The sequence below is a fragment of the Anoplopoma fimbria genome, chromosome 8, assembly GCF_027596085.1.
Source record: "Anoplopoma fimbria isolate UVic2021 breed Golden Eagle Sablefish chromosome 8, Afim_UVic_2022, whole genome shotgun sequence".
In the NCBI taxonomy this organism is placed as follows: Eukaryota; Metazoa; Chordata; class Actinopteri; order Perciformes; family Anoplopomatidae; genus Anoplopoma; species Anoplopoma fimbria.
Window position 1 is genome coordinate 20,462,718 of NC_072456.1, and position 15,772 is coordinate 20,478,489.

General features: G+C 42.9%; 1 protein-coding gene across 4 annotated transcripts in view; it reads right to left on the reverse strand.

The window, feature by feature from the left end:
• tle2a (TLE family member 2, transcriptional corepressor a) overlaps nucleotides 1-14,641 on the reverse strand; it is a 40,379-nt gene extending 25,738 nt beyond the window's left edge. For 2 of the 4 annotated variants that reach the window (XM_054603177.1, XM_054603176.1), the window contains exons 1-2: nucleotides 13,973-14,640; nucleotides 3,452-3,636 (exon numbers count right to left, since the gene is read on the reverse strand). In XM_054603177.1, the coding sequence (XP_054459152.1) occupies nucleotides 3,452-3,636; nucleotides 13,973-13,996 (209 nt within the window). In that variant the 5' untranslated portion in view covers nucleotides 13,997-14,640. Of the gene's footprint in view, nucleotides 1-3,451; nucleotides 3,637-13,972 lie in introns of all 4 variants that reach the window. The other 2 variants (XM_054603175.1, XM_054603174.1) reach the window with 2 other exon arrangements.
• Between the last annotated feature and the right edge of the window lie 1,131 nt (nucleotides 14,642-15,772).

Sequence of the window (15,772 nt, forward strand, 5' to 3'; positions counted from 1 at the left end):
TATTCACAAATCAGTTCCAATAACCTCTGAGCTGTGGTTAACAGGACTATTGGTTACAATGTATTAATCTGCTGTGATTCGCGTCGGAACAGCCTGCGGCCTGTGGAGAAGCTTGTAGGAAGGTTTGAACAAAGCTTTCCTGGAAACCTGAACCAGGCCTGCTAAAACAGCACGCCGTGGTAGCGAAGCTGGAGGACGCAGATGGAATCACACAAGACAGCTCTTGCTCCCAATCGTGTTCTTAATCTCATCACTCATTTATTGTTATCCTCCTTCTCAGTACCAAAGCTTGGCAAGAGGGCGAAGCTCCAGGTGTTTTGTAACACAAGGTGCAACGTTGAACGGCTGCCAGCAGAGCGGATCACACCCGGGCGCACCTTGATATTACAGTAGGCACTGGTGCTGTAGAGGATTTTGGGGACCATCCCTCTTTTCACAAAATGCCTCCATGGCAACATTAATTAAGAACTTTGTCACTAATACGTCAACATTAAATCAGCAAAAAGACGGGTTATCAGCCAAGTAGAGCTGTTTGAACAGCAGATTAGTATTTTTAATTAAAAACCGACATACATCAAAAGCAAATAATCGGTATAAAACTGCCCATGTCTTACCTTCAGAAGTGCTTTCTCCTGGTTAACACAAGTAAGTGGGCCCCACTCATATTATTCGTATCATTTTTTGTGTATGTTTTTCCCCAAATTTTAGGTGGTTAAAAATATTGAGTCTTTTTTTCAGTGTATGTTGCCATTATCTATTAAAAGATATGTGAGGGAGTAGAATGAAATGTGCCCTGAGCTGCACGCTGTTGCAGTCTTGCTTGTTTCATGTGTAGTGCTGCTCATGCAACCGTCACTGTGTTTTCTGCACAATTAACTGACTTAAACCTTACAATTCTTACCCAATCAGGTCTAATAGTGGGGTGGGACTACACAGCTATGTCATCCTTGTAAATTACAGGCTGCACTGTCGGTTCACATTCATTTCAATAGGACTTAATATCATTTTAAGTGCCGTCATTAAAATAATCAACTAAACACACAATGTCATTGTAATATTGAACCATTCACAATGAATCAGTTGTTGAGTTGAAAAGTAAAAAATGACTTGCCATGACCCACCCATAAAAAAAAAACAAATTCCTGACCAATTACTTTCCTCAGTTGGTGTTCAGGGCGGCAGTGGTGCAAAAATATATTTATTCTAATAGAAAACATGTTATATATACACTTTTTCAAATTTTATTTTCTTCTCAACACATTCAGAGGTGACTCATGTTCACTGAAAGGCTTGATTTGTCAGATCAGTCCTGCTCTAAATGTGTTCACAGGCGCTCTGAAAATATATTTTTTTCCATTTTTCCCCAAAAATGGTGGCAGGTTGATAACCTTGAATTGTCCTCTGATTCGCCGAGTACACAAGACTTTCTCCCACACGGACAAAATTCAACGTACATCCAGATGACCAAACAGATATCAAAAAGGAAACTAAGCTAGTGATGTGGTCCGCATCACAGCTGCTAGTGTTGTGCTGGTAAAGTGCACCAATGTGGGAGTTAATCTAGCAGTTGTTCGTGTGTTATGGAGAAAACTTTAAAAATACCGGCACACTGTCATCTTATTCACATCTTTTATCAAACATAGACATGACTACGATGGTCTTCCTCAGATCATTTTGGTCAAAATCATTTTAAGTCAAATGTTTTTTTATATCCAAGTAAAAGAATTAGGACTGTATTGCAGTGTGCAAGTGATTTTTTGCCTTCAGGACTAGATAATTAAACAAATTATCATCAAATTACGACTCTCACTGTCCTAAATGAACCAACATTGAATGGTTCAATGAAGTGCGTAAAGTGGTAAATTGGTGAAATCCAAAAGTTCAACCAACTGGACAAACATATTCGAAGTGAGCCGACATGATAAAGGAAATACTAATGTATTAAAAAAAATGTATCAGTACATTTATCATCATTCAAGTAAAGCTTAAAATGTATCCCTTCAGAGTTTTGGTCCCATCTTTAAGGGGTCAAAGTACCTGTGTGGAGGCATTCTATGCTCAGAGTTGGTCTGACTGTGAGTTTTGAGCTCGATGAGCAGAACGGACAGAGGGATAAAGACACACAATCACACACAAACACACACACACACACACAAAATTACACACACAGGCATTTGTGTGTGTACAGGGAAGCAGTAGTAGCCACAGGGGTTAGAGGGGCTCTGGCCGGGGGCACCGTACAAAAGAAGTTTGAAGTGGGACAGAAAGGGAGGGAGGGAATACTCTGGCTGGCTAAATCAAAGCAGGATGAGAGGAAAAGAGTGTGGGGGGGGCGTGTGAAGGTGTGCCACGAGAACAGAGAGGGGAGAGGAAAAGGGGTTGGCCCCAAATCCCACATTCAAAGGGCATTCTGGGCACATTCTTGCACATTCAACACACCGTACAGTAATGCAAAAGAGAGCAGCCTGCATACTTAAAGCTAGGGTTGGTGATGTTATGAAACTAGCAAAATCACACTACATTTTTTTTTTTTAAGTTTTTCTCCCGAAGAACCCAGCACAGTGTTGAAGACACATTTTCAATGAAAGAACTAGCAGCACTAGATCCAAAAGTCCCAACTATCGAAAAAAACATGGCTTGTAAGTGTTCATACAGGTAGACAGGTAGGCAGGCTGCTCTATCATTACTTTTGGGCCAAATTCAATGGTCGGACCAGCTTATTAGAGTCCTACGACAGCCACTGATAATGGATTTTTTCGTTGTTTTGTCTGAACGTTTGATTAATTGATTATTGTATGGATGTAATGACAATTTCAACAAAATATAAAAATAAATGTTTTGAAGAAGACAACCAACACTAGCTGTAAGCTTATGTATGCATACGTCTTTCCTGAAGGCAAAAGAAACAACATCCATTGAGCCAGGAAACTGCCTGGAAAGTTAGTCAAAACATCACATAGCTTTGCATCATGTCAGAGATTGAGTGTGTGTTTGTTTACGTACACATGTTAGACAGCAGAGCAAGAGAGGGCAAAGAAAAAGTTATGTCGTCTGGCGAAGAGAAGTTGAACTTGGCTCAACTTTTGCCACAACTCCATGGAAAGTAATCTGGCAGAACACTGCATTGGCCAATCAAGTACATGCAAGTGTACATTCCTGGTAGATTACTGTGTGATGTGTACAGGGCAATTCTATTGTTTACCTCTCAGTTGTTCATATGGAGCATAAAGTGATCGCCTCTGTGATAACTTTACAGAGTATTATAAAGTGTTGTGCAGTGTTTTGATGTCTGATTATCCTCAAACCCCAAAGATCTTTCACCCAAACTTGCCTTCCTGGATGATTTATAATCATCTTATCTGTACTTTTTAAACACTGACGTTTTTTGTGTTCCTGCCCACTAACACAGAGAGAAACACCAACAAAAACACCGTACTCCCCAAACACGCACCTGTGGTACTGGGTCTGGAGGAACTGAAACTCCTCCTTGATGCGGTCCAAAGTCTCTGGGTAGGTTAGCTTCAGCGACTGGGGCGTCCCCGATGCGGCTGCGGCTGCGGCTGCTGCTGCTGCCACCACTGAGGCCGAGGACCCCGGGGGTGGCTGCAAAGGTGCCTGGGATGAGAAGAATGCCAACTTAGGGGGTTTAATATCAGACTTAGTAGTAAAGAACAGTTTCAGTAATTCTTGACATTTGACTTTAAAAAAGGTTTCAACATCTCAGGGTCAATAATTAGGTAGTTTCTGTGTAATATGACTCATTTTGTATGGTTATAGAAAAGCTTCACTCAAACAGTTTCTTCAACCTGGAGCTGCATTTACAAAGAACATTAAAAAAAAACAACTACAGGAAGCAAAGATCTACATGAGCACCCCATCTGTACATGAGCACGGGTACGTCTGTGTCTAACTTATTGTGAGAAGCCGTTTATTACAGATATACGCCGTCATCGCCAGCAGAGCCAGATGTGAATGGGTCATTAAGACGTGGATGGGAGGGTGGAGAGGTACAACAGCTTCTTAGCCAAATGAGCACACTTTGTTTCATTGTAAGTCGAAGTAGAAAAAAGAAAGAAATAGAGCAGTGGGTGGGTGGGGGGAAGAGACAAAAAGGGTGGGTGAAAGGACCCCATCATAACTGAAGACCCCTCCCAACCTTGGTGCTTAGTCTGCCATCTCTGCAGGGTCCAGAGCAATTAGGAGACTACAACCATAGGGGTAATGCTGCGGGACAGGCGGACAAAAGGGGGCAGAGAGCTGGACTGGCAGGGCGGTGTGGGGGGGTGGGGGTGGGGGGGTGGGGGTTGTGCGTCTGTCAGTCTTTTTTGGCTCTCTGTCAAAATAACAGAGTGCAGAGGCCAACTGGGCCGGAGACAGCCGGGTCACAAGCTCCACGTTGCTGCAGTGGTCAGTGAGGTTAAGAGACAGTCACATACTGTATTTTTCAGTAAGGCACGGACTACTTTTGTTTTGGCCGTTAGTTTATTAGAGGGCCAGAGTTTTTTCATTGTCAAACACTTCTAGATTTTTTCCCCCCAGCCTTCTTGAGAGGTGTAATGTAAGAGAGAAACTTGTGTGACATATATACATATATATATATATATATATATATATATATATACATATATATATATATATATATATATATATATGTCCTCACACAAGTTTTCTTTACCAAATAGGTTTGCTAGATCTGATAAAACCCCCAAATAGCAGAGCAGATTTTATCAAGAGTTCTAAGAATAACCCCAGATTTTTTTATTTTATTTTATTCTGGAGGCTTTTTATATATAGATCAAGTTTAATTTAAGATTTGTAATATTTGCAGATAAAAAAATAAAAAAATAAAAAAAAAGATGTAAGAGCTTTATATGGAGTGAACACTGTTACAATCCAACCGCACCAGCAGCAACATCTTTCCCTAGAGAAGAGTGTAACCAATATATCTCTCTAATGTGCACCTAAACTGGTTGTGTAGCTTTGTCTGACTCACTGGGGAATTATTATAATGTACTCAACGCCCATGTGCAACTTTAAGACATTTCTCTTTGCAGGTATGTTCATTACAAAACTTGCTAAACAGAGCCCATTCATAAATGATGTAAAAACGAAGGTTAACTAGACAATCAAATTTGTGAGCGTTATCTTCCCATCTTTGGTTCTTCCATTTCCCACTACGGTCTGTAACTATACACTTAACGTGTTGTGTCCCTTCTCTCTAATAATTACTCTTCCACCGAGGAGGTTTGGTTTAAAGCACGCCATGCCGGTGAGTATAACACATTGAACTGTCGCAAGGGAAAAATCTGCCTTCTTTTCCAGATCAACAAAATATCCGACGAGCTGAGTTCAATGACAGTAGGCATACATGTGGGCACTGGGCAGCCTGGAATCACAGCAATGATGATTAATTCGTATTTAAAAAACACAATCACATATCTCACATCCAACACACCTACAGTGTCGCACATTAATGAGGTTTTAACTAACCACTTAATCAAAGGAGGAGGTGTATATAAAAGATGTAAAGATGTTTTTGGCGCCTGCATGTTGACTTGACGAGAACAGAGTGTGCCTACGCACCACCTACAGTACAAACGTGTGTGTGTGTGGGTGTGTAAGGAAACATACATGTCCACATGTGCGTAGATAAGTGACAGCGTGAGATCTACCGAGGGAGAGAGAGACAAAAAAGAAAGTGTGGGAGGTGTTTTCAGAAGGTTAAACATCATCAGAAGAGATGGAAGCAAATACTGAAGAAAGAGGAGAAAAGTGTGAGAGAGAGAGAGAGAGAGAGAGAGAGATCCGAGTTGAATACACTGAAGAGGTTGAAGGAAGAAAAAAGAAAGATGGAGGGATAATATGGGTGGGACTAGAAAGTGAGAAAGTCGGAAATATATAGAGAAGAGCAGGAGGACAGAATGTGTTTTGAAAGGAGATGGAAATAAGAGAGAGGAGAAAAGGTAAAAGAGAACGGGAACGAGCGAAAGGAACAAAAAAAAGAAGATAGGAGAGGGGCTGTGGCCTCATTGTTCCTCTTTCTAACAAGCTGCTCTCAATCTGTCGGCCAGATCCCCCTCGTAGAGCAGACAGCCACACACACTCAGCCCTTTTCCTTTACACACACACACACACACACACACACACACACACACACACACACAAAAACACACACACAAAAAAACAAAAACACACACACACACACACACACACACACACACACACACACACAGTCTCCCCTCCTCTTTCACAACACACACACATACCAATTACTCTTCACAGGGGGGGAAAAAAAAGAGCACCAAGGCTATTTTATAAAGGAGGAATAAAGAGGCGACTATCCTCCTCCTCTCTCTCTCTCTTTTTTTTTTTTTTTTTTTTTTTCAAATCACTCCGTTCTTCTTTTTCTCTTTCAACATTGCAGCTTCTCCAGAGGACAGGTAGGAGGAGACAGGGCATCTTCCTCACAAATAGAGGAATGGATCAGGCAAGGGAGACCTGGTCTTGTTTTGTGATGTTCAAAGAGAATTTTTGTTTTAGGGAGAGGAAACCGCCGACTCTCTGCTGGCTCAGCCGCTCAGGACCTTACAGCCTCTGCACAACTCCAGACTTCTGGTTAGGTTTATTGTGATGATGATTCACACCAGACTAGACTGGACGCACAAGGCAGATGTCGTCTCTAAAAACACTGGCAAAGCATTGATCCTATCCCAGCATGCATCACTTTTTTTCTACTCCTTACTAGGGGTAGGACGTATGTAAGAAGTGAATTGATTGTGATGTATATTCATTATCAGGATTATTGTTTATGTCTTCGCGAATGACTTGAAAAAGCTTGCTGGCTCGCAATCATGGCAGAGAAGTAAACAATGGAGCCTGATTTTTAAAATGCAGGAATTAACATGTAAGAAAGAGCAGAATCAAATAATTGTTGCTTTATTATTGGATGTGTTTGTCTTTTATTCACAGAGGGGGACAATATGACTTTTGATTAACTTGTTAAAAAGGTAGTTTCATAGTTTATTTTCACAAAAGAAAAGGATACGTCGCATCTGTGATTCAATAAAGATATTTGTTTCTTAACTTAATACAAGGTTAAGTTGCTCAAGTATGTTCTGCCATTTCAAGAGTTTTAAGCATATTTCTGTGATTATTTGGATAATATCGTGAATCGCAATAATTATATTTCATGTCATGACATGACATTTATGCGTATCGTCCCATGTCCACTCCTTATACGTCCTATGAACCACGGCTATTTGTCTGCCCGAACTCCCGATCAATCAAACAGCTGAGCTGGCTTTAAAGTGAGGGGTCAGGTTGTCGAGCTGACCTTGTGACCTCTGGGAATTGATCTAGGCTGGGAGCCTCACCTGATAATCCTACACTCAGTTATTCCCCTCCCTCTCGGCCGTGTCCTGGCTCGAAAGCAAACAAGAGACATGCCGTCTGCCCTTGAACAAAGCTTACATAGACTCAAAATCACTGTTACACAATTACAGACTGGATTCTCTGTGTCTCATACAAACACAGGTTCTGTAATAACGGGGAAGGATTGCATGAGGACGGGAAGGAGAGATTTTATCTGATATGATTAGAGATCATCTGATGATTACTCATCTGTTTGGATAAATCAGTGGGGAGCTGTTTAATGGCCCCCGATCAGCCTGGTGTTGTTGAGCTATGATCGGTTCTGTTCCAGAGAGAAAGCTAAGAAAGCTAAAGGCTAAAGTTACGGGGTTTAAGGCCACTTATTGCAATAGCCGACAGAGAAAAACTCAGATGGGAGCCCGTCACATCAGATGTATGTGAAAGCACACACACATGTTCAGATCACACTAATCTCTCTCTTAGCCCCGGAAGGCCTAAGTCAATTGCATTGATTAAATGAGGACCTGAGGATGAGGGGATGAGAGCGAGAGAGAGAGCGTGAACGAGTCATCTATGGGAATAAAAAAAAGTTTAAAAATGCTACCTTGATGGCACTTTAACACCAAGCAGAGCGCCGTGCTAGCAACAGAATATATCAGGTTAGATAGTCTGCACTTCGTTGCAAAAACACGTACACAAATGTGAAAAACGAACGTGCGCCCATGACAAAAATTGTGCAGAATAACAGCATCTGTGCACACGTTAAAATTCCCGTGGCATTCCCTGAATGAAATCATTCCCGTTTTCATTTGACTTACCACTAATTACACCGCACGCAACAAACCACTATGACCTCACATCCTTGCTCTAACCCCCCACCCTCAAAAAAACATGTGCAGACATGCAAACACACACATACACACACACACACACACACACACACAAACACACACACACACACACACACACACACACACACACACACACACACACACACACACACACACACACACACACACACACACACACACACAGACAAGACTACACGCCCACTACAAACACTAAGTGGATGTGTGCACGACGCAGTTGCCACAAGTATTTACAAGCACACATGCACTTTATTGTATCACACATGGCTTTAGCTCCTACGTCAACTATCGATGGGAATCTGCAAGATGTGTCCCAATCCTCACCGGCCACACTGACCCACAGAGTGATACATGATTTGCTAATGGAGCTGAAATGGGGCCCATCAGCGTTATTATGTGGTCGTGTGACCATTACGATAGTCTGTACACTTAAAAAGAACCCTCATCGGTCTTCTTTTTACGTCTGCAGGGGATGAGAAGATAAATGGATTTCTCTTGGACGACCCCTTATATTCTCCTCCCCTTCTTTGGAAATTTTCACCGCCGAAAATGCATTTTTCCATTGTACCATCAAAATAAAAGAGACAGGATTCTTATAGTTCACCCAGTCCTCTTATAAAACAAAGCTTCCACTATTTTATGGTTGTGTGTTCCTGTTTCTTAGCTGCAATATTGCGTTCACTACAAATCATGAACACTGATTGTGCCTTGTGTTTGACCAGAGAATTGGACACAATAACCGCTAAGCCGCCGTAATATTTAACACGTTCATCATCTTAGTTTAGTTTGTAAGCATGCTAGTATTTGCTAATTAGCATTAAACACAATGTACAGCTGGGGCTGATGGGAAGGTCATTAGTCATTCATGTATAGTAGACCTAGGGTGGCCAAACTATGGCTTGTGGGCCAACTGTGTAAAATAAGTTACAGTATGGCCTGAGCATATTTATTATAAATAAACTGCACTGTATGAAAATTATATATCCTAGTTTAAACACTAAATGTACTGCTCTGTTTGTTATTATTAGACTTACAGATTTTACATTTGCATCGCAATACATTAAGTGAATGCTTAGGTCATGAGCACAACTCTTAAAAACTCACTAAAAAGCAGTAGATAAGGAAATACTTTTCATATAATGTGGGAACACCAATAAACTACCGTACCGCAAAGTGTTAAACAGTGTTGCGTAGTTATTTTTGATAGAATATGTATTTTCTAAGACCCACGCGGTTTTGTAATCTATTAACACAGATTTTCTTGCAGTGTAATTGGTTAAAAACGACACATGTTGTTTGGCCCATAATTCCTGTCTGTATGCGGCCCATGACCAAAGCAGTTTGGCCACCGCTGTATCAGACAGATTAAGATTTTAACCTAATGATGGATGAACATAAACGTTCGTAACAAATTTTATGGCAATCCAGCCGATAGCTGTCGAGACATAAAAATAAAATAAAAGATGTGATCCTCGTCTGTCTCCTTTAGCGAGGAGGATTCTGTGCTGCTGCCTCCCATCATATAGCTCGGCCCATTAGTCAGGCCACTAATTACACTGCTTAGCCACAGAGTCGATCATCAGAGTAAACACCCACCAAGCTCTCTCTCTCTCTCGCTCTCTTTCCCACTCTCATCTGGCTACCACCAAGGACACGCTGACAGTAGGTCTAACCCAAACCAGTATTTCTGAACGTGCATGGCTGTGCATCCTCCCACACACGCCGAAAAAAAAAACCACACCTCCCCATCTCTGAAGGCCATAAAACATGTCAATACAATGTCCTTTCTCAAACGCGTTTGATGTGAAAGCTCTTTATATCAAATTATCTGAACACAACTGTCAACATTCGCCGTTGATTTGCGTCGTTAAAGCAGCTTTCGGCGTGGAAGAAAAGACACAGGTTGCCCCCCCCGCGCTGCCGCCTATCAAGCGGCTATCTGCTTGGCTCTGCGCTGGAGAAACACACTGGTAGTCTCTCAATGATTCCTGCACTTAAAAAGGGGGCTGCCAGGCACCTGTTTCATTAGCACCGCACATCTTTCTTTCTCAGCTTTCTCTTCCCCCACCCCCCGACCCCCTCCGCATTCTCGTTCTTCTCTCCTGCCTCCCGCATGCCTCGTTATTCAAATTTCCCTGCTGTCAGCCCACATTAGCGAGGCGCCACAGTTTGCCTGTCAGCTGGCTTAATTGCTGGAGGTGCCTTCTTTTATTAGGTAACCCCCTCAGCTCGTTTGTTCCTTCCACAGAGACGCACCTCCACAACAGCTTGTGTAAACCTGAGCTCCCTTCAGCCTCTCTTCCCCCCCCCTTTTTTTTGTTTTCTTCTGCCTTTTTTCTTTTTCCTCCCTGCCTCCCTCTCTCCGTCTAATCGGTGGCTGAGCGAAGCAGGCGAGCTCCTGATCGATAGCCACACTCTCACCGCTGGACAACAGTGGTGATAAAGAGCTAAAAGCATGCTAGGACTGGGGGAGTGAAGGCTGGCTTTATGCTAGTTCTGAGGACAAGGAGAAGGCCTCAACTCACTCATTCAGAGTACTCTCACCACAAGAGACTGGAACTCCTACCAAACCATACATTCACTGATTAGATGTGAATTTTGAAAGACAACCTCCTCGAAAGGGATGTGATGATAAAAAGGAGAAAGAAGATATATGGATGAAGACCTAGGCTTAGGTGACGCTAACCTATTATACAGCTAAGAAAAGGTCTTAAGCGCTATCTAAATCAATCGTGTAGTGTGTCAACAATACAAACAAGAAACATCTCTGACTTTGGTATTGCCTCTGTACAGTCCGCAAACAATTAGCCTTTTAAGAGTCCACTGGGACAAGCAAGAGCTGAAGTCAGACAATCAGTCATAAACAAATCCAGTATTACTCTATTATCAAATCCAACGTGTTTCAAAGAAATCTGTTCTTTGTCCTTTGCGCTTATAGGATTATGAAACGCTATAAAAAATGTATGACCAACTGGCTAAACTACACAAATTGAACCACGGCCCCCCCCCCACCACAATAGCAGCCTCTTGGCAAACCCCTCCCCCAGCCCAGGGCATTGTTCAGGATAAAATGCTTGTTAGTGGGCTACTGGTAATATTAGGACCGATCTAAATGTGTTACAGCAAACTTCACCATTATGTCTTTCTATATGTAGCCAGTTTAAGTCTTAAGGACCTTTCACACAGGCCACGGTTCGCGGTGAGCTCGCCGCTGCGTTCAGTGCCCGTTGAACTTTGGGCACAGCGCTTGATTCTGTTGCGCCCACGCTTTAACGCAGTGAAAAGTAGTCGCGGCGCCGTTCAGCATTATGTGTGAAAGTTGGATGTTTTGTTGTCCCATTTAACCAGTTGATAGCAACCGCCTTTTTTAAAACATTTATCCAACCAAAACTCCATTTTAAAAGAAACACTGACTTAGAGAGACGGGAACGAGAAGTGAAAAAACACTAACTCATTTCCGTGTTTTAATGCTCATTCATGCAGCACTCTATAGCCTGATGCGTTCCTGTCACAGTTGCATATCTGAAAGGACATTAAGGATTTAAGACAGACAGCCATGCCTGACATGTCCTATACACGTCTCAGATAGTAAACTGCATTAGGCAAAAATCCTAAGAATGTTTCTATCTCATGTTTATGTTGTGTGGACACCACAGCGTCATTACATCTGTGCACGTAGTTACATTTTTAATCTCTGCTGAGAAGTTCAGTTGATGTACTGCTTTTAGTCAATACACTAGCAAGCTATAAACATGTATGTAAACCAGCTAAGTAAAGTTTTTTTTAAATAACTATACATTTGTTAATATGGGTCACATTTGTATGCAATATATGGGTCACATCCTTCACAGCGGACCAGTATGCAGTGATGACGGGCTACTGCCAGCTTTGCATTTCTGAGATTAAACAGTTTGTCGGGTTGAGTGGCCCCTTCGCTCCGAGGTGCAAACAAGAGCTACTGATGGTCGCAGACTTTCTGAGGACGGGCGTCACACATGGCACTGCTGCGTTCTGCGGAGGGGTTGAAACGAAGCAGGGCCGCCGGCTTTAACATTCCACCCAGACCTGCCGCAGTCTGCTCCTCTCACCCTGGGACGCCTGCCCATACATTAAGATGTGGTTTTGGAGCTCTCACAGGAACACAGCGAGGAGAGGCTGGATGAGAGGGATTGGGTTTACAGTGCAAACCACAGACCCACAGTCTGCCTCCTGCCCTGCCTTCCTGCAGGCAGCTTTACCACATACACAGCTGCCGGTGTGTGTGTAATGTTTGTGCATGTGCTGTGTGTTTGGATAGCGGAGACTCACAAGTTCTCTTTATCAGTCAAAAGGAAGTACCGAAATAATAAAAGTTACAATGCTGGACGCAATTTAAGCCTCGTGCAAACTGATAAAAGGCAGGAAAGTTTAAAACAATAGGGTTTTTGGGGGTCTTTACCTACACAAATGAATTCGTGAGAAGAATTAATTAAAGTGGCATACACACACACATGTAGTAATACTTCACATTGTGCTTAATCTGGTTTCAATGCCTGGGACGTGAATAGTCAAAACACTGTCAGGGGTGGGGTGCAGGGTGGCATGGCTGAGGAATGTAGATGAGGGTTAGGCAAATGAGCAGGTCTTAATTGATACTTCACACAGCTCGAGGACCAGTGTTTATGTATTTCAGTCTGCTCAAAAGCTCTCCACCTAACTCGAGTAAAAACAAATTAAAAGCCACGCAGCATGGATTTCGCTCCTAACCTCACAGAGATATATCTCAAAACGCAGACAGCGAGACAATTTCTTTCTCATTTTTTCAACCGCGTTACCAGCCGACACAGAGGACGTTTGGCCAAAAGTGATTATCTTCCCTAAATACGGGTGAGCTTCTAGGTTTTCGGTCCATCAAATCAGTAAATCTGGGGGGGGGGGGGAGATGAATCACCCCCTTGATGTGATTGGAAATAAATTAAAAAAAAAAAAAAGCTGGATTTTTTTTTTTTTGGTTGAAAACAACGAGTGGCACTTGAGAAGGGCAGACCATTGAGTGAAGGTGTCAACAAGCCAAGCTGACTCACTCTCTCTCTCCCCCCACCCCCACACCTCTTCTTCCTCACAGCCTGTGAAGAAGGAGGACAAACAAAACACACACACACACACACACACACACACACACAACACACACACACACACACACACACACTCACTTCATCATCTGGGTCAACTCTACAATAGTATGGGAATAGAATGAGGCTCCATTTTCCTAAACTGGTGGTGGTGGTGGTGGTGGTGGGGTGATGGTGGTTGTGGTGGCCACCAAGGACATTACATCACACACACACACACACACACACACACACACACACACAAAGACACTGAGCAAAGTTGGACGTTGTACTAAACCCCTACTGACAGCAATCTGCCTGACCTTCATAGATAACACACGGCGTTAATGTAAAAAAGGGCAAAGAAGCTACAGTGTGTCGTGTTGACCAGCCTGTATTTTATTATATATCATGATATAATTCCCTCACAAAAGGAGTCCCCCGGAAATACACAGAAAGGCTGACAAAGACAGAACAATTTCGGCTTACACTTTCTTCTTATTATTTCTTTTTTTTTTTTTTTTTAAACAACCCAGATCATCACACACACACACACACACACACACACGTTGTGTTTAATGGAGGTTCCGCTTTTAAAGACAATCACCTCTAGAAGGTTACATATTAGCGTAGCGTACTTACCGGTGGTCGGTTTTGTGGAAACATTGTAGCCGCCGACTTGTGTGTGTGTGTGTGTGTGTGTGTGCGTCGTCTGTCCTCCTTCTCCTCCTCCTTCTTCTCCTCCTTTTTCCTCCCTTTCTGGGGCGGTGATCTTTTCGTCGAGAAAATACGCGCAGCCCGATGTGCTACCGTCGGTCTCAGAGAGGCATTTGGCCCGGTTTCAAAGGTAAAGGCAGAGCTAGTCTCGGCTCGCTCATTTCCCCCACAACACCACCACCACCACCACCACCACCCCCACCTTCGCCTCAAGTCTCCTTTGTTCTGGGTTTATATCTCCAGCCGCACACGGCACCGCACTCGACGCGTAAAAAGGGGGGGGGAGAGGGAGAGAGAGAGAGACTACCCGGGTCCGAGGGAGCGTTTTTTTTTCTTCCAAGTCCTGCAACTTTGCGCTTCCAGCAAATTCTAATATCGCAGTCGGATTTTCCCTCTCTCTCTCTCTCTCTCTCTCTCTCTCTCTCTCTCTGCCGTCCTTAGCATAAAAGAGCCAGAGGGGTGGAGGAGGAGGAGGGAGGGATGGAGGGTGTGTGGGGGGGGAATGTGGTTTGCCTGTGGCTTCGGAGACGGACACACCACCGGCACATTGAATGTAGCCGCAGCCTCTTTTGTCTCGCTCGTTGGCCTGCACTCTTTTCACACACAACACTCCCAGTCCCTTGATCCTCCCCCCCCCCTTCTCTTGATCCTCAATGGGACATAACATATGAGTAGCTTTCTTTAAGGAGGGGGAGGAGAGAGGACCCCCCCCCAAAAAAAAGACACTGCTTTTTATCCCCCTCCTCCTCCTCCTCCTCCTCCACCACCGTTTGTTTTAGCAAAATTAATAACCTTGTGATGCTTTTGATTTTTTTTTTTTTTTTTTTTTTTTGTTGTTGTTGCTGAAAAATAATTGAATCCAAATCTATCATTTAAAATAATAAATATTTTGGGGGAATCCAGAACATCGAGCATTCACACAATGTTGCTCTTCAAATAGCCTGATGATATTTATTTTATAAGATGTTGCAAGTGATATTTTTTTTTTTTTATGTTGTATGGTAATTATAAATCTACACACTTGTACTTAATAAATAATAATAAATAATATAACTAATAATATATATTTTTTAAATGCAACGTTTTCTTTATAAAGAAAGGGATTCAGAGAAGAATTGTTCAGTGATTGAATGAAATCTCCACGTGGGGCTCGGCCTCGGCACGGTAAACACTGGTGAAAAATGAGCCAATGAGCGTTGAGAATGCCCACGTGGGGCGTGCTGACCGTTCGCTGATTGGAGGGTTCAGGCAGCACAATGCTCCGCACGTCAATCAAGCGGGCTACAACCGCTCTGCGAGGTTAACCCTTTCCTGGGTACAGGGAGTGATTGAGAATGAGAGGAGCTGTGTGGTGGATGTATCAAGACTCAGTGGTTTTCTTTTTTTCTTCTCCTCCTCCCCACAAACCATCAATGCGTTGAAAAATCTTACATTCCCCCCAATTCGTCCTTGTTGGCGTGGAAATAAATAGACTCTGCTCTAACTTCCGAATCATCCTGCTCATTTCTAGATGTCAAAAATTAATCAGGACCACAGGGAGCTGACCATACATTTAAAAAAAAAAAAGAAAAAGACCAAATATGTCTAAATCAGAGCCGGCAGAACCCACAGAAATACAACAGTGATAATGCTGCTTCGCTCGCATGGGCATGTATTGAATATGTGGATTGTTGTTACCTGGAAAAAAAAGAGAATTATTCTGGGGAAGAAGGGAGAAATGCTGGA